General features: G+C 42.8%; 1 protein-coding gene across 3 annotated transcripts in view; it reads left to right on the top strand.

Moving 5' to 3' along the window:
- The window catches only part of SLC34A2 (solute carrier family 34 member 2), a 35,696-nt gene that overhangs the window by 1,019 nt on the left and 11,539 nt on the right, over positions 1–23,138 (top strand). For 2 of the 3 annotated variants that reach the window (XM_035113984.2, XM_035113985.2), the window contains exons 2-11: positions 5,930–6,023; positions 6,147–6,281; positions 8,409–8,537; positions 10,346–10,489; positions 11,314–11,425; positions 13,522–13,717; positions 16,551–16,646; positions 18,714–18,834; positions 20,833–21,000; positions 22,641–22,757. In XM_035113984.2, coding sequence (XP_034969875.2) covers positions 5,933–6,023; positions 6,147–6,281; positions 8,409–8,537; positions 10,346–10,489; positions 11,314–11,425; positions 13,522–13,717; positions 16,551–16,646; positions 18,714–18,834; positions 20,833–21,000; positions 22,641–22,757 — 1,309 coding nt within the window. In that variant the 5' untranslated portion in view covers positions 5,930–5,932. Of the gene's footprint in view, positions 1–332; positions 587–5,929; positions 6,024–6,146; positions 6,282–8,408; positions 8,538–10,345; positions 10,490–11,313; positions 11,426–13,521; positions 13,718–16,550; positions 16,647–18,713; positions 18,835–20,832; positions 21,001–22,640; positions 22,758–23,138 lie in introns of those variants that run through there. The other variant, XM_035113986.2, reaches the window with a different exon arrangement.

Here is a 23,138-nt window from a genome sequence, read left to right as displayed (position 1 = left end):
GCCTGTTGTTCTAATGCAGGAAATCTGAAAATTATATGGAATTCTGTTTTGAAGTCTTTTTTTTTTATAACCCATAGTGGCAAGCCCACATTTATAAACCATAAAATAGCTGTTGGGTTTAGAATGTTTGATTTCTAAAGATCAAACATAGTCGAAGTACGGGAAGTTCGTATTAATGAAGAAAATCAAATGTTGGGTTTATTTTTTATTTATTTTTACAGGACCCATAGCTGCCAAGTTTTCCCTTTTCTCGCGAGGAAGCCTATTCAGCATAAGGGAATTTACCTTTAAAAAAGGGAGAACTTGGCAGCTATGACAGGACCCCCTCATTTTTTTGAAACCATTTTAAAAATACATTTCGAAAAATAAGTTTGACTCAGAGCAGAATCTCTAAAAATGAATGAACATGATTATGTTATGGTCATTATTTTCAATAGGACAACTGCGAGCAAAACTTTGCTGAATACCTACCAAAATATACATCTCATTGCATTTTCAGGGCATTCGCAAAAAGATGCGTTTTCTGTGACTAATTTGCTTTGATGCACTGAGATAAAAAGAGGTTACACTGCGCTAACACTGTCAGGTGAATATAACATTAGACAGACATCCTCTGAGATCAGGGTACTGTAATGGTTTTTCTATTAGATCTGGGTGCCTTCTTGAAGTGGTCATTACGTTTTCTTCCTTGGGATTCTTTACTTGGGTTTGAATGTACTGTATGTTTTATTCAGAGTGCTCTTATGGCCCCAAAGGATAAAAGAGGAAAGCAGCTAACATGATACTTTTAACTGGATCTTTATCTACCGTGAGAGTAGGCAGGCTTTTGAACTTCACAGGCATCTTCCTCAGTGATGCAGGGACCTCAAGATCAGTATTTAAATTTTGGGCATTGCACTTCCCCTTGCCGGCATCAGGAGGAACAAATTTAAATGCTGATTGGTCTCAGGGATGTCACTGGAGCAGGAAAAACTTGTCCTAGCCAATTTAAATTGGCGAGAGCACATACTTATTAAAATTATTACTTGTATCATGTGTAGTGCTCTCTCTCTCTCTCTCTCTCTCTCTCTCTCTCTCTCTCTCTCTCTCTCTCTCTCTCTCTCTCTCTCTCTCTCTCTCTCCAGTGACATCACTAGGAGTGCTGAGCTGGGTAGGAAAAATAAGTCAACACCTTTTAAGTAATGAAGAAACAAAACACTTTTTAAAAAGCTGAATCATTTAGTCTAATATTACAAAATTGAGACAGTTGAGCTAGATTCTCGTTTGGTATAAAGTTGCCTCGTCCTGGAGCCATTTGTTGATACAGGCTGACTTGCAAGAACTTTTTTTTTAATGCAAGTTTGGCATCATTTGAACAGCATTTTTGCCTGCTGCATCTTGGAAACATTAATGTGCTTATTGTAATTCTTATTGAATATTTTTATTGTGTGTGTGTGTGTGTGTGTGTGTGTGTGTGTGTGTGTGTGTGTGTAGTTACACCAACGTTTTATTTTCCAAGCGATGCTATTTCTATTTTAAGATCCTATGGTGGAGTGGATAGCAAGTTGTCTTTAGATGATGGAGACCCAAGCTAAAATCTCTGCCCAGCCGTGAAGTTCAGTGGAGGACCATGACACAGTCCTTATCTCTCAATCTAACCTACTTTAGAAGGTTATTGGGAGGATTAAAGGGAAACGGAGACACACACTATATGCTATTTTAAGCATCATGGAAGAAGGGCTGGGAGAATAACTTGTTAATCCTCCTCACAAAAACCTTGTGGCTAAGGAGAGTACAGTAATTTGTCCAAGCCCACAAAATGAGCTTCTGGAAGCTGTAGGACCTTAATATAGGTCTTTAAAGCCTGAATAGGATGAAGTTTCTGTTAGATGCCAATAGTCCTTATTAGCTGTTTCGAGTGTTTGTGTGGCAGGAGAATTCCTGTGTCACACAACAAAAAACACAACCTCATAGACACAGATTCGAGAATAGTGAAGTGAAGAGAGTTTTGGGCTCGACTTTAGGAAAGCTATAATCAAATGCTTGCTCAGCCATTAAACTCGCTGAGTAACCTTGGGCAAGTGACTGTCTTTCATCTTTATGTACCTCACTGGGTTAAAATGGGAAAACCCCATGTACACCTCCCGGAACTGGCGGGGGAAAACTTGGCATGAGGATAATTGACAGAAGACAAGATAATTGGCGTGAGTAATGAAAACTGCAGGTGCAAATAGATTTCTAGAGCCGAGTACGTTCTCACAAGCATCCATACCGTGCGAGCTTTTGCCACGGAATGTATTCCTTGGCAAACATCGCTTTTGAAATGCAAAAAACAAAAACAAAAAACCAATAACAAAGATTTAAATATTGCTTGTGAAAACAGTTTGATAGCAGGTGTAGATAAGCCATAATGACTGGGGGTTCATTGGGGCAGGGACATATCTATATTTGCTTGAATCCAGAAACGAATCGGTAAGCAATGACAACAAAGAAAGGACCAAAAGTAATATACAGCTCTTGGCCAATCCCGGGTGACAGTCCAGTAGGCATTTTGGAACAATTAGCTGTTTTTCAAGCACAATTACAGCAGTCCAGTCTGGAGGTTATGGAAACATTAATGTTGTTCATTAACTGGAAGGCCCCGTCTGCATAGACAGTTGGCTTGGAGGGAGTTACACATAGAAAATGTTCAACGCTTCTGTTTCTTCAACCTTGACCATGGAAAGTTAGCAAGTGTTAAAATGTTTCTCCAATGGATGCTTCAGGCCAAACATACAAGGTTCTGTTTTCCTCTACTTCCGTGTATCCTTCAATATATGAAGGGTATTCACATATGAAAATCTAACTGCTTGCTGAGTTAATGAGTGGTTATGATTGATATTACTGTACTTTTCCGCAGGAATAAACCACTCCTGGTTTTGCTTCAGTTTCTGTTCGTCTGCTCCCCTGTAATTTTGAGGTTTCCTAAATTGGGTTTCTTTACTGTATTCACTTCAAGTACAGCTTGTCCTTTCATTGGGTTGTCATGGATGGCAAGCTGCAAACAATGCTTTGTAGTCACATACATGTCATTGGTTTTATACCTCTTTGTGTTCTACCCAGGGGAGTACAAACAACCTCTTCTATGGGAGGGGAAAAAACACCAGGAGGAATCTAGCCAAAGAACGCTGACAGTGATACTCAGTGAGAACCAATAAGTCATATTAAGGCTATTAAAGCTTGGGTATGATCCTGTCAGGTAGTCGAGTTCAACAGGACAGAGTTTCACCCCATAGTTTATTCTCCCTCTAGAAGCAGAGGGACTTTAATATGCTTGACAATGTTCAGTAGGAAATATTCACTGTTATACATAAAACAGAATGCACATCCATGAAAAATGAGAAGCAAGGTGGCTGAATAAGGGTATGCCAATGGTGTTGTTAGTGTTACAGACCCTCTAAGTGTCCCTATTTTCCAGGGACGTTCCTGTTTTAGAGAAACCATCCCTGTTTCTGATTTGATCCTGAAATGTCCTACATTTCCTTAGGGTGTCCCTATTTTCATTGGAGAAATGTTGGAGGGTATGGAGTTATCCGACCCCTGAACCATCTGAAGGCAATCTTGTATAGGGAAGTTGTTGTTTTTTTTAATATTTTATTATGTTTTTACATATGTTGGAAGCTGCCCAGAGTTCTGGGACAATGCAATAAGATGTGTGGGGTATAAATAGTAAAATTATCATTATGGAATGGGACGTCACTATTTCTATCAGAGAAACGTTGGAGGGCATGGTGTTATGCCGAGTAAAAATAATAATTTTTAAGTGTATAATGGTTCAGAAATGAGTCAAAGAAGTGGAGTTTGGGCTGCTGCCTTTGAGTGCGTTGGCGGGACGGGGGGTCAGTCACCACTATTTTTAAAATCTGAAGCTTTCCAATTCTAAAAATAACCTCTTGTTCTTTAAGTTGCATAAACACTATACATTTAAAGCATATCCCCTCTAAAAATGAAAAAAATCCTGGGAACTGCCATTTGTTATGGGTGCTGGGAATTGTAGCTCTGTGTGGACAAACTAGAGGTCCCAGGATTTCCCTTTTTCTTTTGAGGGGGTCTGTGCTTTAAATGTATGGTGTACTTTAAATGGCCTTCAAGCAATCATGTAACTAATTAAAATTAAATGTAACAAATTAAAAACCCTGGGTTTTGACCATTCTTAGGTGGGGCACTTATGCTTTAGTTTTTGAAAGTACACTCTCTAGTCCAGGCATCCCCAAACTGCGGCCCTCCAGATGTTTTGGCCTACAACTCCCATGATCCCAAGCTAACAGGACCAGTGGTCGGGGAAGATGGGAATTGTAGTCCAAAACATCTGGAGGGCCGAAGTTTGGGGATGCCTGCTCTAGTCCATGGGCAGGCAACCTAAAGCCCGGGGCTGGATCCGGCCCAATTGCCTTTTCAATCCGGCCCGCGTACGGTCCGGGAATCAGCGTGTTTTTACATGAGTAGAATGTGTCCTTTTATTTAAAATGCATCTCTGGGTTATTTGTGGGGCATAGGAATTAGTTCATTCCCCCCCCCAAAAAAAATATAGTTCGGCCCCCCCACAAGGTCTGAGGGACAGTGGACCGGCCCCCTGTTAAAAAAGTTTGCTGACCCCTACTCTAGTTGCAACGTGGCTCAGGGGTGGGATGAGAAAGATTGGTGGAAAAGTTGTAGAGAAGGACTAGAATTCAAAATCTGCAACAAATCTGCCTGTGAAACTCTAGTCCCAGTTACATATTGTCCTCATTCGGACATAACACTAAACTACAGTTTAGAATTACATGAACAAGGCTGGGCAAACCTCAGGCTCATGTATCTCCCTCTGCTTCTCTTCCCCTGACAAAGAAGGGATGCGCTTTTCTGCACTGCATGGCTAGAGAAGAATCACTGTGCTAAAAGCGATGGTGGTACGAAGGGATACGGTAGATCTCACTTTGGTACTTGTGAGCTAAGTCGAAAGCACAGTAGCTTGTTAACTGGACACCTTTAAAATAAATGTACACCTTTCATTCTATTATAACACTATTACTACCATGTTGACTGTGTTTATTTGTGCTGGTTTGTGACCACTGTGGCCAGCAGCGTAGAAAGGCGGGGGACTAGGACATGAAGACCGTTCTTTGGACAGGTCATGTACCGAAGAAGAGGCTTTGTACCTCTTCAAATTAATGCAACCTCAGGGTTACAACATAAAAGGAAAAAGAGGCTGGGAGGGAGAAAGAAAAAAACCCAAACTCAGACACTAGTTCTTGATTAGAAGGTTCTTGTTAGTGCCAAATGGAATTGAAAAATTTACAGGAGAGTAGGAGTAAAAAAAAAAAAAGGCTAACAACACTTTAATATTCACAAAAATGAGCTAGTGTCACTCCAGGAAGTCAATGGAATAATTAGGAACCAAGAAAAAAAAGGGGGGGGATAAAACAGCCATTAGCACTGTCATTTTCTACCAAAGATGAAATAAATGAATTAACATTGAGAGTATAATCCTGTACATATTTCCTCTGTTCAGTGCAGCCTTTATTCAGTAAAGATGCACAGGAGTTCAGCCTAAAATGGTCCGCGTTTAGGTGACATTTAAAATGCTTAGAACTATGGTGATTTTCCCTTTAGAGTAGCGAGAGATGAAAGAGTCGAAAGTGAGAGACAATTGTTCATTCATGATTGTGTATTTGCGAGATCGATAAATGGGTAGCTGTTTGGGTTTGTTCAGATATTTATTTGTAATGTGTAAGGTGAGATACATTTGTTAAAATAAAGGGGTTGGGAAATACACTGTTGGTGGCATGGCATTGTATAAATCCCTTGAGGAAATTGCATTGGTTCATACAGGTTAGTATTCAGAGTTGATTGCCCCAGATTCATCTAATTAACCCTTTTGCATGGAAATGCTTTGGCGCTGACCTTTCGTTGGTCCATCATCTCTTTGCAGGCGATGGCTCCAAGGCCTGAACTAGCAGGAACAGACGCAAGCAAAGCCCAAGAAAATCAAGTCATGTCTGACAGAGCGATGAACAATTCAAAAGGTACATAAATAGTTACAATCCTTACTCCTATATATCCTATATAAACATTCTGTTTAGAAGAAGGTGAGTTTGTATACTCAATGAGTAGGAAACCGTTATTGACTTGCTTGCTGGTTCTTTCAGGTGAAGCGGTTCCTGTAGGAAATCAGCTGGAACTTTTGCCTGCATACTCCACCATTGCCTTGGCAGCAGAACCAGAGCCAGAATTTGACCCATGGAGTTTGCCAGAGCTCCAGAACACAGGAGTAAAGTGGTCAGGTAAGAACCTGTCGTGGATATTTCTACTTTCCCACCTTTAATTTGTGCTGGACTGGGTTGGCATAGAATGGGGTAGCCAACTCCCAAGAGACTGCGATCTCTTGAGTTTTTTTTAGGAGAGACAAACTTTGTTGAGCTTCTTTGGAGGGAGCCAGTGATCTGCCAGTGATCTACAACAGACGTCCAGTGATCTACCGGTAGATCACAATCTACCTGTTGGACATGCCTGAGATGATAATCCGGGACCCTTCCAACGCTATGATTTTCAAACGTTAGCTTTCTAGAAAAAGGGACAGCAAAGCCCAGGTGGAAGTTGTTTTAATCATTGGCTCTGAATCTTTGTGCCTTTATTTACCAAATTATCTGTATTCTCTGATTTAACATGCTTTGTTTTAAAAATAGACAGCTTAGTAGGCAAAACAGCAGATCAGTGCATCTGCTAATGAAAGGTCTCCCATTGAACATGTTGCATTTCCCATGTTAGGGAAACAGGGGAATTCTCTCAAGTTGCAACCTTCTTTTCCATTTATGTATTTAGGGTGTTCAAATGCCACTGGGTTCTGCAAGCAGGTTGTAAACAAGATTGGTATTGCTGTTGGCAAACCTTGGACTCTAAGCTATGTCCATTTTTGACGGTGCCAATGCTGACCTTACTTCTCAACAATTAATTCCATATCTTTTGGTTTCTGCTGGTCTAGTAATCTCTCAAAGGTGGAAGAATGCATCTTGTTATTCTATGGAACCATGGTTTTCAAAAAGTCAGGTTCATAGCTGTTTCCAAAAAGCTGCCACTGGGGTGATGTGCAGCCCTCAAACTTTGCTTCTGCTTGGTGGGGGGGGGGGGTCGGGTCATTTGTGATTTACATGACCAAACTATCTTATGGCTGACACATTCCCACTAAATAAATATGCATTCATATGATTTTGATATGCATGGTACAAATATGAACCTTGTCTTCCACTACAGAATATATTGCACACCACTCATTCTTTTTTAAAGCTTTCTGTGATTGTTATTTTATTATTTTGTAATTGTATTCTTCCTGCTGAACTCAGTGGCAAGACGTAATGCCAAAGAGATCAGAATGGCTTCCATGTGGATTCCCAGGCAGACTCCATTCAGGAATCCTAACAGGCTCAGAAATCCTTTGTTTTCACAGTGGCTTGTGTCTCCAAATCATTATTTGGCCCTAAAGTCTGTTTCATTTTCTGGTGACCTTTAGCCCTTTAGTGAGGTCTAAGGAGGTTCTCCTCTTCCTGTGGGAGGAAGATCCCCTAGGAACTGCTTATGTTTTGGTGATAAAGTGGATGTTTAGAGTTGTGGACTGGTTCTGTAGAAGTGAGAAAAGCCCTCTCCTCTCCCCATGAAAACACATTACCTTCTGTATTTCCAGGGGTAGAAACAAGATGCAGGAGCCAAGCAGGCAATTCCATCAGGTGAAGACACCACCTATTAGGGACATACAGTGAATTATTTAAATACACATCAACCTGTGCTGATGTGTACCACAACAGGCAAATTCAGGTCGATCTTCCAAGGCTTAAAGTGCATGGGGACTCTGTTGTAATAATCTTCTGCCCCTTTTTGTTTAAAATTAATGATGCTATTTTCCTAATAATACCATTACTACTTACGAATAACTCTACTTACTAATGTTTCTACTTATGAATGGAGCTCCATCCGCCATCTTGGATGCAGTTTAGATAGGATTTTTTCTACTTACGAATTTTTAGGTAGGGTTTTTTTCTCCCAATGCATTCCTATGGGATTCGACTTACAATTTTTTCCGACTTACGAATGTGCGTTCGGAGTGCACTAAATTCGTAAGCAGAGGTACCGGTACCACTGTAATTATAATTTTCACATTTTGCTTTAAGTAGGGTGAGAAGGGGTACCGGTAATTGGTGTGTGTTTTTAAAAATCTTATTGGGTTTTTATAGCTTCATAAGAATCTTTTAGCTATAGTTAAATTTTAATAATGAGAACATTCCTTCTGGTTTATCATCCACCAAACTCACAGCCTCAGCCTTGACTCCACAGACTTGCAGGAATCTGATTGACTGTTGAAAATCAAGTGTTAGATTCTTTGCTGTTTTGTATATGCAAACTTGTTTTGTACTTTGCAGAGCTGGATGCGAAAGGCAAAATACTTCGTGTGACAAAAGGCTTCGGAAAGTTCATCCTCTTGCTTGTCCTGCTCTACTTTTTTGTCTGTGCCTTGGATGTGCTCAGCTCAGGCTTCCAGTTAGTAGGAGGTAGGAAAACACTTTCGAAGCATCATGATTACCTAAGCCTCTAATTCTGTAAAAAGGATCTTGTTGAGTTAAGCATCACCCCTCCAGAAGAGCCCACTTCAAACAGATGAACAGAAAAAGAATGTCTCATTAAATGAATGCTGACCTCCCTTTATTTGCAAAGGCGCCTTTTGTTTTCAGCATTCCAAGGGGGTGTCGACATTGCTTTAGTTATTGGGATGAGTTACAAGCCAAGCTCATAGACCCAGGTGGCGCTGTGGGTTAAACCACTGAGCCTAGGGCTTGCTGATCAGAAGGTCGGCGGTTCGAATCCCTGCAACGGGGTGAGCTCCCATTGCTCAGTCCCAGCTCCTGCCAACCTAGCAGTTCGAAAGCACGTCAAAAATGCAAGTAGATAAATAGGAACCGCTACAGCGGGAAGGCAAACGGCATTTCCGTGTGCTGCTCTGGTTTGCCAGAAGTGGCTTTGTCATGCTGGCCACATGACCTGGAAGCTATACGCCGGCTCCCTCGGCCAATAATGCGAGATGAGCGCGCAACCCCAGAGTCGGTCACGACTGGACCTAATGGTCAGGGGTCCCTTTACCTTTACCTTTACAAGCCAAGCTAGACTGTTTTATGGAACCTTAAACTTTTTACAAAGGCATTATGCAGTGTGAGATTTTGTGGGTAAAAGAGGGGTTGGGGAAACCCAGCCAGATGGGTGGGGTATATTATTATTATTATTATTATTATTATTATTATTATTATTATCACTTTACAGTTTCATGACAAAGGCAGTGAATACACACCCACACCCACACACAATTCTATGGTTCTATATAGTGATACCTTTCCCACAACCACGCAACTGCTGTAAGAAAGGGGAAGAAGAACAAGGTCTACTGTTTGTTGCTGTCAGTAGTATCTGGACAAGGGATTGCCCACATGTCTGCTTGTCCCATGTCTCGAAACTACGGCTCCAAGCAGTTTTCCCCTTGCCCCTCTCCTTTCCAAGGGAAAACTTACTCTTTAGCAATAGATAGGAACAAACGACAATCCAGGGGAAACCCAAATGGCTGCTTGCTTCGATTGAGCACCAAAGAGTGGTTTTATTTGGGGGGAAGCAATGGGACAAGAGGGAGTGTCAATATAAGCCCTAAGTCTTGGAGTAGTTGTTAGGCTTTGCCTTTGCATCAGAGCAAGCAGTTATTTACTCTTCCTTGCATGAATAAATTAAAAAATATTAATCAGGAGTTGGGTTCTGTGGGGGGTGGGGGTAACCTCTATTTAATGGCATAGGAAATAACTTTGGTGAGTCAATATTCATCCCTGCCACAATACACAGAACTTCCCCCTGGCGTCTTCATCCTGCTCACACAAAAGCATGACAGAAAATTGGAAACTGGGTTTTCTGCATATGGGTCTTCTTCTTCTTTAGCGGTGACTCATAGCTGCGTAAGATTGCCTTCCATAAACACGGTTTTAACAGTGAGTCTGTAAATGACTGTGGAGGCCAATTGTGGATCCACACGTCCTTCCACAGTGGGGACATAGGTTTCTGGGCGGGAGTTGATCATGGTGAGGATTTGCCAAGTGTGCCTTCCTCTTAGCATGTTTCTCCCTTTTGCCCTGAGTTCGAGCGTCTTCAAAGGCCATGACACCTTTGGTCAAGGCTGTTCTCCAACTGGAGCAACTGCAGGCCAGTGTTTCCCAGTCGTATGTGTTTATATTACATTTTTTTAAGATGTTGGAACCATTTAGAAGCGGGTTTTCTGCATATAGGTAGCAATTATGTTATTCAAAGACACAATCTATCTTTTTTGTAGGCAAAGCAGCAGGGGACATCTTCAAAGAAGGCTCCGTTTTATCAAATCCTCTTGCAGGGGTAGTGATTGGCATCCTGGTGACAGTCATGGTGCAGAGCTCAAGCACGTCTTCGTCCATCATCGTCAGCATGGTGTCCTCTTCAAGTAGGTTAATGGTACAAAGGACTGGTAGTTAATGGATGTTTTAGTTGAGATTCCTGCATTGCAGGGGGGTCATCCCTTGGGGTCACTTCCAACTCTGCAATTCTATGATTATAGATTTTTACAGGTGATCCTGAAAAGTTGTGCACACACAAATATAGAGAGCAAAGGGGATATTGGAAAAACATATTCACAAAAAACTGCTATGGGAGTATCATATTGGAAACAGGAACAGACATTGTGTTTGGTGTGCCTTTTCCCATTGTAAAGATAGGAGGAAGTACACCTGACAGAATGTTGCCTTTCTGCGCAACTCTTTTAAGTTTTGTGAGACTTGGTCTGAATTTTGCAACCCTGAGTAGGAAAGGACTCTTAGGAGCAATGTTGTGGGAAGAGCCAAGGTCAGTCTGTGGTTGGTTGCAGAGCATATGTGTCAATCATTTGATCAAGCGGGGAAATGACAGGGGGAAAGGCAACCCTGCGAGTCTAAAATATAAGACGTAGTCAATAACCCGTTGGAAACTGGGTTGTAATGTTTTGGCAGATGACTCGGCAGCAACCCCCACTGTGATGTCCTTTTGTTGTTGTTTAGTCGTTTAGTCATGTCCGACTCTTCGTGACCTTTAGCCATGTCCTAAACTCATTGGTTGGTGCTTTCTCCGTATTCTGATTAGTGCAAAACAAGCTTGATAGGCTTTCTGATCCTTAAGTTACTTTTGTGTCTCAAGAAAACAAAGGAAGGTCCTAAGTTGGTTCAATGTACTTTAGATGCCAACACTGCCCATCCCTTCCATTTTTCATCTCCTGTTGCTTCCAATATCTTGCAGTACTCAGTGTTCGGCACGGAATTCCGATCATGATGGGAGCCAATATTGGTACTTCCGTCACAAACACCGTTGTGGCGCTCATGCAAGCCGGAGACAGGAACCAGTTTAGAAGGTACCAGTGTTTTAAACTTAAGCTACAATCAAATATAGGAGTAGGTTGTGTTATTTAACTGTAGAACTTCCCAAAATGTATGCAATGACATTTTTATTTATGCTACATTACGGTATTGCATGATATTCTGTGAACCCCCCTGAGATCTTTTGATGAAGCGTGGAATATTAATTTGATAAATAAAGAAAATAGTAATAAGTAAACAGTATTATGAATTCAGACATATTTGCATGGCCAGATTTGGAACGGTGCATACGATGCAATTGTACCAGGGCCTTCAAAAGGGCCAAGACTATGAGCTTCCATTTTTAAAACGAAATGAGCCTCCAGCTGTTGGAAAGGAAGTGAAAAGACAAAACAGTTTCTTTTACTGGGCAGTTGAGAAAAACACCAATTGTTTCCTATATTATCTATAAAATTAAAAGAGTAAAAAATAAAGTCCTTCACTCTGTTTTCCACCATTGCCACCCTACCCTCAGTGGCTACATGCTTAAGACAACTCCTCTTAGCACACAGGAGAGCATACACTTCTGCAAAATGTTCAGTAATCGGGCTAGATGAATATTGGTTGAAGCCTTGCAGCAGTACTAATCTGCAGGGGTGAAGTACCCCCAAAAATATGGACCTTTATAGTCTGGAGGCCCTTGGACACAGTGAGTCCCTCAGCCATTCCATTTCTCATCATACCATGGCCCCCTTCTCAACCCATTGAAACTAAAATGGTTGTTGTCCAATATGGCAGTTCTCTGGGGTCAAAGAAAAACACGAGTATTACTGCTTCACTAGTTGCCTTTTTAATTTTCTTTGTTAAAGGTATAACATCCTACAACACTTACAAGGAACTAACATGACTAGTGAAAGCACCTTCTTGTATCGCGTGCATCTCAACTGAGTGGTAGCACAGCAAGTTGTGCGGGGGAAGAGTTTGTGGTCTTATTTAGATGAATGAACTTTGGGTTGTTCCTGTGTCCATACGACTGCTACACCTTGTGTCCAGGAGCATGTGCTCCTTTCATTATCTGCACATCAGTGTTGCTTGTTTGTGTATTGTGCCCTGGGGTTGTGAGACTGGCGACACAAATAACTCTCCTAAAGCCAAATCATATCTACCCAACCTTTTTTTACTGTCCTTGTCATAAAACAGCGTTGTGAGATTGGTCGTTATTAATCTTTTATTACTGAATCCAAGAATTAATAATTTGCCTGTGATTGTACTATTATCAATTGGTGGTTGGTTGGGAGTCCTCAGAGTTTACCTGTTGGGGTTTTATTTGATGCTGCACAGTTTTCTTTAACTGACTTTGAGTATTGGTACCGTTGCCTATTGAAGTTGTCTCAGGCTATCTGCGCACATAGCAAATATCATTGTGCTTTTCTCTCTGCATATTTGCAAGTGAAGCAGGCATTTTGAAACAGGGCTGCCGACTCTGTAGGGACGAGATGCCTTTGGCCCCCACAATATCCGATAGGAGGGAGGCCGGGCCCCCTCAGGGTTGAGGGGGCAAAGAGGCTGAGCATTGAGCCAACCACAGTACGGCTTCAGTGTCCAGCCCCTCCTGAGTGTGAGAGAGGAGGAACTGCTGGCCATCCCAAAAATGTGACATCACACACGTACCACATGCCAGGCAGGTGATGCCACAAGCGCGTGCAGGCCCCCTCAATCTTGGGTGCAACTTGGCACCTCTGTTTTGAAAGCAGCGTAGCTTTCCAGTGCTCTCTCCTCAATTGTGAACCAGGACCAAGTAGCACCACTCCTGAGACTTCCTGCCCTCTGTGGAAACTAGGAATGCTCAGCAATAGGAAGCTTGAGCACTGAGGTGGCAAATTTCCTCTCTTGTTCTTAATCCAGACCCTCCAATTGTCCCTGTGTTCCAGGGACAGTCCTAGATTTACAAAATTCTTCCCGGTTTCTGATTTGATCCCAGAATGCCCCACTTTTCCTTAGGACTTCCCTAGTTTGTTGCAGGTTATGTTAATCTACCGTGATAAAGAATAGATGACTTGCTCTTTTCTCTTAAAAGAATGTTAATTTACCTTTCTTTGGTGTCTTCCAGCATGTGGGTTTACCCTTTTGCCTTCTTTTGCTTTTTCTGCAGGGCCTTTGCCGGAGCTGTTATCCACGATTTCTTTAACTGGCTGTCAGTCGCTGTCCTATTGCCTATTGAAGTTGCCACGCACTATCTTTATCACCTCACCAATGTCATTATGAACTCATTTCAGCTTGAAAGTGGGGAAGACGCCCCTCAGCTGCTGAAAGTGATCACTGATCCACTTACAAAACTTATAATCCAGGTAGGCTCTTTCCTCGGTTAGTTAATATTTGCCAAAGCATCTTTAGGTAATCAGATATGACTTGTCCCTCCTTAATAGAATTGTAGTTGTTGTGGAGGAAAGGATTCTGAGCAGATGTTATCATTATTCACATGAGTTAGAATCTTGTTTTTGAAAACTATGCTTCTCAGAATGTACACTTTGCCTTCATAGCTTGACTTCAAAGTATAAGAGAGAAAACAGGACCAGTAGCTGAGAACTGATTATAAACCATCTATATATCTATATCTATCTATCTATCTAGATACAGTCATACCTCGGGTTACAGCCACTTCAGGTTGTGTCTTTTCGGGTTGCACTCCACGCCGAACCCAAAAGTACCAGAACAAGTTACTTCTGGGTTTTGGCGCACACGCAGAAGCACTAAAATCACACTTTGCACATGCGCAGAAGTGCCGAATCGCGATCCGCATGTGCGCAGATGCGCAGAAGTGGGTTGCGAACGTGCGAACGTGCCTCCCGCACGGATCCACTGTAGATAGGTATGCAGATATATAAATATAGATATATACCATATATTTCCATGTATAAGACGCCCCCTATTTTAGGGACTCCAATTTAAGATGACCACAGTTTTCCACATAATTTCAAAGTAAAAAACCCTAGTCTTATAAACGACCCACAGTTTTCCACATAATTTTAAAGTAAAAAACCCTAGTCTTATAAACGGAAAATTACGGTGTTTCAGTTTCCTGACATAAGAGACATGAAAGCCTCGCAACATTACAATAAAAATAGATTAGAAAAGGTTGGAAGGAGTCGTGGAGGTGGAGGTGAAACACAGAAAATTCAGTGTTTGAGCACCCCAAACTAATGGTTGTTCACTGGACTCCACTTGGAATATTTTCAGCAAAGGGAGTCCACCCCACCAGCCCTGGTCATAGGTTCCAATGTCGAACAGCTGTTAGGGAATTTCTCCTAATGATCAGCTGAAATTTATCCTCACGGAACTTAAGCCAGAACAATCTAATTCTGCCTTCTGTGCCCTTCAGAGTTTGAAGAGTGCTATCATGTGCCGCCCCCACCCCACCCCGACCTCTTCCTTTCTTTTTTTCAGGCCAAGCATGCCTATTTCCTTTCCCCCTTTCCTCTTAGGATTTGTTTCCCATACTAACTGCCCTTGCGGGTACAGGGAGCAAGTCCTGAGAGGAAAGGGGATGCTGCTTAAATACAGACCCAATTGATTTAAGACCAAAGCGGCAATAATGATTCCACTCCTTTTTTGTAGATGCCTTTTCAGCTGCTGTGATAGGGGGGGGGGGGGACTTAATATAGTGTTGCGTGGAGGTAAAATACAGAGAGGCCCCATATATTATGGTGTTACCGTGCATACCACGTGTTGGTCTTCGGCCAAGTGTAGTCCTGAACTCAGACCCAGGTGGCTTAAATGTCTAGGCAGAGGACCAGAGTGAAGTCTTCTCCCCTTTGGTCCGCCATCCAAGCTCTCCTTAGGCGGGCTATCCTGTCACCCTTAGCAGCTGACCAGGGTAATTCCCCAACAGTTGGTCCTTGAGGCAGTCCTTGTCCACCCTCTGGGAATTGAGGGATGTCCACAAAGCATCACAACTGCCACCCACCCACCCCGGGACAAGATAAGCAGCTGTTATAGTGTTACAGTACATGTTATGTGTGGGTCAGAGACATTCTGATCCTTGCAGGATCCCCTCCCAGTGGAATACAGGCCACTAAGTGTTGGAACTCTAAACCACTGAGTCTCTTGGGCTTGCCGATCGGAAGGTTGACGGTTCGAATCCCCGCGATGGGGTGAGCTCCCGTTGCTCTGCCCCAGCTCCTGCCAACCTAGCAGCTCGAAAGCACACCAGTGCAAGTAGATAAATAGGTACCGCTGCAGCGGGAAGGCAAACGGTGTTTCCGTGCGCTCTGGTTTCTGTCATGGTGTTTCGTTGCACCAGAAGCAGTTTAGCCATGCTGGCCTCATGACCTGGGGACAAACACCAGCTCCCTCAGCCTGAAAGCAAAATGAATACTGCAGCCCCAGCCAGATGGGCGGGGGTAATAATAATAATAATAATAATAATAATAATAATAATAATAATAACCCTTGCAGGATCCCCTTCAAGTGGAATACAGGCCACTAAGTGTTGCAAGTCTGTTCCAGTGGCTCATCTCATTATTATTTTTTTACCATAGGAATGAATTTCAGGCATTCATATTTAAGGGAGAATGTAAAAGGGGGTACTTGGGTACATTGTGAGGGTGGGGAACTAAATTTTCTTTTTCTGATAATCCCAGCTTCAGGACTAGGGCTGCCACTTTCTCCACACTTACAAGTAGTGCAGATAACCCCCACCCCACCAGGCCAGGTTTTAAATGAGACCATTCCTATCTGCCTAGCTTGCCCTGGAACGTGTTACGTATTTGGTTCTAGACGTGGGTGGCGCTGTGGGTCGGCAGTTCGAATCCCCGCGACGGGGTGAGCTCCCGTTACTTGGTCCCTGCTCCTGCCAACCTAGCAGTTCGAAAGCACGTCAAAGTGCAAGTAGATAAATAGGTAGCGCTCCAGCGGGAAGGTAAACGGCATTTCTGTGTGCTGCTCTGGTTCGCCAGAAGCGGCTTAGTCATGCTGGCCACATGACACGGAAGCTGTACACCAGCTCCCTCGGCCAATAAAGCGAGATGAGCGCCACAACCCCAGAGTCGTCCATGACTGGACCTAATGATCAGGGGTCCCTTTACCTTTACCTTTAGAGTGTGACAAAGAGATGGAACATGGGAGTGTTGTATTATTAAATGATGCAATAAACCAAACCTTATTTTCTATTTGCTTTAACAGCTTGATAAATCAGTGATAAGTGCAATTGCTACAGGTGATGAGGAAGCAAAAAACAAAAGCCTTGTGTTAATTTGGTGCGAAACCAAGACCGATGTGGTAAGTATTATGCTCCTGTGTTCCATAATGTACATTAAACATTGTATTATCATTAAGTAAGCAGTCCACTACTAACTACTAACCTCCAGACGGGGATGTGCTTTATCCAACCTCAAAATAAAAATAAAATAAAATAAATAGTAATGCTGAAATTTGCTTTACAATTCTTCTTTCGAAGATTATAAATATTGTGTTGGGGTATCATATAACTTCCTGCCAACCTAGCAGTTCGAAAGCACGTCAAAGTGCAAGTAAATAAATAGGTACCCCTCTGGCGGGAAGGCAAACGGTGTTTCCATGTGCTGCTCTGGTTCGCCAGAAGCGGCTTTGTCATGCTGGCCACATGACCTGGAAGCTGTACGCTGGCTCCCTCGGCCAATAATGCGAGATGAGTGCCACGACCCCAGAGTCAGTCATGACTGGACCTTTTTGGTCAGGGGTCCCTTTACCTTTTATCATATCACTGCTTTACAGCTACTGAAATCAAGATCTTTGAAACTCAATTTTATTCTAATTTGATTAATACCTAACTTTTTATTAAATTTGTTTGTTATGGAAACAATTAAAAAAAAAATAGGGAAGGGAAGACCTTCCAGGGTGAGAGACCAGAATTAAGAGCTGAGAGAGGGAGGGAGGGAGGAAGATTTAGCTTTGAGATTCATTGTTTGGATTTGCACATTATACAAATTAGCATTTGTACAACGCTTTATAGTGTTCAAATACATTACTAACTTGGCAAGCTAGATTAATATTCTTATTATTAACCTCATTAATAAAATACTTTTCATTATGATGAAAATAATAATAATTTTTATACCCCGCCCATCTGGCTGGGTTTCCCCAGCCACACTGGGCGGCTTCCAACAGAAAAATGAAATAAAGTAATTTATTAAGCATTAAAAGCCTCCCTAAACAGGGCTGCCTTCAGATGTCGTCTAAAAATCTGGTAGCTGTTTTTCTCCTTGACATCTGATGGGAGGGCGTTCCACAGGGCGGGTGCTACTACCGAGAAGGCCCTCTGCCTAGTTCCCTGAAACTTGGCTTCTCGCAATGAGGGAACCGCCAGAAGGCCCTCGGCACTGGACCTCAGTGTCCGGGCTGAATGATGGGGATGGAGACGCTCCTTCAGGTATACTGGACCGAGGCCATTTAGGGCTTTAAAGGTCAGCACCAACACTTTGAACTGTGCTTGGAAACGTACTGTAGTGCTTTTGAGATGTGCAATAGTAAAGTAAAGGGACCCCTGACAGTTAAGTCCAGTCACGAAGGACTCTGGGGTTTTGGCGCTCATCTCGCTTGACTTGCTGAGGGAGCCGGCATTTGCAGCACCGTCAGAAGCCACTTGGGCACCCGGAGCAGCAAACATGATGCGCCCCCAGGGTGGGGCATCACTATGTAGTGTGCATGCACAGCGTCGGTATGTGCAACACTGCACATGCGCACTATATAGCGGGGTGCCGCCGCTCACGCTGCACCCCAAAACACGGAGCTGGGAGCGGCCCGCTCCCCCCGCTTCCACCTTGCAATGCCCCATGGTGTTTGTCTGCAGACAGTTTTTCTGGATCATGTGGCCAGCATGACAAAGCTGCTTCTGGCGAACCAGAGCAGCGCACGGAAATGTCGTTTACCTTCCCGCCGGAGCGGTACCTATTTATCTACTTGCACATTGATGTCCTTACAAGCTGCTAGGTTGGCAGGAGCAGGGACCGAGCAACGGGAGCTCACCCCGTTGCGGGGATTCAAACCGCCGACCTTCCGATTGGCAAGCCCTAGGCTCAGTGGTTTAGACCACAGCGCCACCCACGTGTCCCTAGAGATGTGAAATAGATAGATCATTACCAAAATAAAAACAAAAACACCCTGACAACTTTCCAAGTCTGCATCTGTACTGGAATTGTTTATTATTATTATTATTATTATTATTATTATTATTATTATTATTATTATTTTATCACTTGTTTGGCAACTGTGGGCTCCTTTTCAGGAAAAGGGTGAGATTACAAATTTAATTAATAAATAAATGTGGAGCGTTTATTTCATTGGTCTGCTTTATTTGTTGATGTCTAGGATCCAATGAATGTTACTATCCCACCCTGGGAAAACTGCACCTCCCCAGACCTTTGTTGGAAAGATGGAAACTTGACCTGGACAATACGAAATATATCCACCACAGAATATATTAAAAAATGTACGTAAAACGGCACTTTCCGTATCTCGTAATGCAGAGCTTTTTCAGGCTTTCTAGTCCAGCAGCCCATCTCTGCCCCTTGCGTTGTAAAACCTCTTCGCAGAGACGGCACAATATAGAATACTAGGGCAATGGCTCTCTTTCAGTGGGTGTGATTCAAACGTTTCAGTGGTGCCATTCTGATCAAAGGTATGCCTTTACAAAAATGAAGTGTGCAATGTGAGAGAGAGGGGTGGGGGGTGGGGAGGCGCTATAATCTTGGTTGTTGTCCAGCTATCTTTCATCTAAGGCAGTTTTATCTCAAGGGTTAGTCTTTGTATTGATTGATGGTTGATGAGTGATTCATTCACTTTATTTCACAGAATCATAGAATCGTAGCGATGTCCAACCGCTTGCAATGCAGGAATCTCAGCTGTACTGCTTTAAATTTTTAAGGAACCGGAATATAATGTAGGTTTACAAACCTACATTAAAGCATCTGATAAAACACTTCAGAATAAAACACTTCAGAAGAAAATCAAATATAAAGTATACATTCAAAGCAACATAATTAACAGGGAACTAAAATTATTTTAAAAAGAACATCAAGTACGGAATGCACAAGTAACGCAGCAAAGTTAACAAAAAAAGGTCACCTTAACATTTCAAAAGAAAACATTACTAAAGGACGTCAGATATAAAACACACTTTTGAAACAGCATAATTAGCAAGAGAATAAAGTATTATCTTTTCTAATATTAATATTTTATTGAAAGAATGTCAATTATGAAGAAATAACGTGATACAGAGAAAAAAGGGGGAGGTGAGGGGGAAGGATGTATATAAGAATAAATATATATATACAAAAATGCAATGTAATAAAGTATTACCTTAAGCATAAAACATGGGTAGGCAACCTAAGGCCCGGGGGCCGGATCCGGCCCAATCGCCTTCTAAATCCGGTCCGGGAATCAGCGTGTTTTTACATGAGTAGAATGTGTCCTTATATTTAAAATGCATCTCTGGGTTATTTGTGGGGCTTGCCTGGTGTTTTTACATGAGTAGAATGTGTGCTTTTATTTAAATGTATCTCTGGGTTATTTGTGGGACATAGGAATTTGTCATTTCCCCCCAAAAAAGTAGTCCGCCCCCCCCACCAAAGGTCTGAGGGACAGTGGACCGGCCCACAGCTGAAAAAGGTTGCTGACCCCTGGCATAGAACATATCTGCTGCTATTGCTGCCGGTCTGCCCATGGCAGTTCAGGGTGGGCAGCGGCTGTGGAAGTTCAGGCTTGATGACCTGGGTTTGCACTCAGCCCAGACTAGGTAGTAGTCTCTATGCCAGGCATGTCCAATGCGTCGATTGCGATCGATCAGTCGATCGTGGGATGAATGTTCGTAGATCGTGGCCCTCCCTCCGCCAGAGACTTGCCCGAGGGGCTGTTTCGACGCTGCGCGTGCCGCTCACCCAGTCGGAAAAGCAGCCGGCAAGCTCCTCTCACAGGAGGGGACATTTTGCCGCAGCGTGTGCCTGCCGCCTCAGGGGAAGCATCCGGCGTGTGCCCCCCCTGCCCCCTCGGGGGAAGCAGCCAGTACCCGACTGCCCACCTGGCACCCATCCCTGGCTGGTAGATCACTGCCAGTTTTTATATTGGATCGTAGATCACAGCCTACTTCAAGTTGGACATGCCGTCGATGTTGTCAAAACTGCAAAAATTCAAATGCAATGTAAAAACATGCTGTGTGTCTCATCTATCTGCCCCAATGCATGCCAGAATAGGTAGACCCCTTGGGAAATACAGCAATGGTATATTTTGGGTGGATAGGTATAGGAAGAGTTTTTGTTTTGTTATCATTGTTTCCACGTGCAGCATCGCCATGGAGGGGAGGGGAGGGGAGTTGTGCTTGCATGGGGAATAACATGCAAACAGGAGTTCTATACTTGACAGCTCCCAAAGCAAACTAATCGTGTGTGTGTGTAACTAAAAGTTCTGTATCTCTCCCCCGCCCCTCCTATAGGTAATCACATTTTTGTAGACTCAGGACTCTCAGAAACTGCCATCGGCCTCATCCTCCTTGCCCTTTCACTGCTCTGTCTGTGCGTTTGCCTGATACTCATAGTTAAATTACTTAATTCCGTACTGCAAGGACAAGTAGCAAATATTATCAAGAAGACATTCAACACAGGTAACCATCTCTCCCTTTCCTTTTATTACATAGCCTAACAAATAGAAATACGTTAAACACGATGTGTAATGGCTTTTCTAGTCCATAAGGCAGTGGAATCAATAAAAGCTAGTGCAACATGCACCCAGTGGGTCATATATTTTTGTCTCTGGAGTAAACAGAACCGTTTTTATCCAGCTCTCGTCCCTGGTCATAAGTGGCCAGGCAAGCCCATTCCGTCAAATGTCATATTTGGACTTTTTAAGGCAAAATCCTTTTAAAAAAACCCAACCTGCATAATTTAAAAATGTTTTTAAAACTATAAAGCATTTAGCAAGTGGTCTGAGGGCTCTTTCCCGCTTAAAAATCATTTGCTGCTGCTTGCCATGCTTGTTAAAAACTTGGAAGCAACAGTATGCTATGAGGTACCATCTCTTCCTTGGTAATTGTATGGAGAAAAAACCCCAGTTGCTTCTATGTACCTATGGGGATGAGATTCCAGGGACACTGTGTGGAAAAAAAGATGGCTGCCTGATCCATTGGGTGCAGACCAGGGAGGTTCACTCCAAATTGTGGAGCAAACCGAAATGTTTTCCCATTCCTGCTTTTGCCTGTACCTATATATCACCAAGGGACCCAGGTAGAGCTTGCTGATCAGAAGGTCGGCGGTTTGAATCCCTGCAACGGGGTGAGCTCATGTTGCTCGGTCCCAGCTCCTGCCCACCTAGCAGTTCAAAAGCACATCAAAGTGCAAGTAGATAAATAGGTGGGAAGGTAAACGGCGTTTCCGTGCGCTGCTCTGGTTCTCCAGAAGCAGCTTTGTCATGCTGGCCTATAGAGCGAGATGAGCGCCGCAACCCCAGAGTCGGACACGACTGGACCTGATGGTCAGGGGCCCCTTTACCTTTACCTATATATCACCAAATGAAAAGGACAGGGCTGCATAGAGGGGGGAAATGTTAGAGCCCTAGATTTTTTTGTCACCCATCATACATTCATGAAGCTGTATGGAAGCTGCTTCTTGTGGTCCTTTTCCATTTGGATATGTGAGTTTTCCCGACCAGTTGGCAATTTTTCTTCTGCTGAGGGGCCCATTGGGTGGAAGAGACCCATCTGTTTGGCCTTTACAGTATTTGTACACTTACTAAAGTAGCAGATCAGAATTATAGGACGGGATGCTTGTGAAAGAGACTTTATTCTGCAGTAAATTTCTGAGGCGGGGGACATTTTAGCCAGACCCAATAAAGTATCCCTCAACCTGATTCAAATAATATATAATAATGGTTGCACTCCAAGCTCTATCATTCAGAAGGAAAACAGGAAAAGGCAACAACTGTACTTTAAACTTTCCAAACACAGAAAGTGTTCTATGAGGCAAACTTACCTAGTGGACAAGTCACCACCTTTTAGCTTCTTATTTCAAGTAAAGATCAAATGACTTTCAAGTTGTCTCGCAAGTGTTTTAAGTAGGGCACCTTGGTGTTTACCTAAACAGAAATGCCAGCACCCTCTCTATTCATTTCCTGAAAATCATTGGCTCACATTTTTGCCCCTCAAGATCACTGCTCAACATAAAATTCTCTCAGCAAGCAAGCTAGTTCCACACATTATTTTGAGCCGAATATTATGACTCTGATGCCTCATGTACTTCTGTTTTCCAGATTTTCCTTATCCATTTGCTTGGCTGACAGGATACATGGCCATGTTAGTTGGTGCTTTCATGACTTTTGTTGTTCAGAGCAGTTCAGTGTTCACATCTGCTATTACTCCACTTGTTGGTAAGTGTTCTGTGGAAGGATTTTAAGTAACGGTTTTTGGGGTGGGGGTGTTGAATTAGCCTAACTTTCAGCTACTGGGTTTAGGAACAAATGAAGAAATTCCAGTTTGTTTTTTTAATAATACCATGTATATTTTTGTCAGATCTTTTAAATAAACAAAAACAAAAACAAATGGTAGACCTGCCTAGATCTCTAGTGGTAGACTATGGCATAGAAATGGAAACATCCCCTCCCCTGCTCCCCATCTATTATGACTTGTGGCTTTAGACTTACAGTCCATTGCCATGCTTCCAAAATGGGGGCTTGAAAGAAATGGAGTCTTGCTGTAGACACAAATGATATCAGTACTGTACAAATATTCTGTTCTATGCATGGGACAGC

Source organism: Zootoca vivipara, chromosome 9 (genome assembly GCF_963506605.1).
Source record: "Zootoca vivipara chromosome 9, rZooViv1.1, whole genome shotgun sequence".
Taxonomy (NCBI): domain Eukaryota; kingdom Metazoa; phylum Chordata; class Lepidosauria; order Squamata; family Lacertidae; genus Zootoca; species Zootoca vivipara.
Note: the sequence above shows the minus strand (reverse complement) of the source record. Positions and strands in the feature narration are given on the sequence as shown.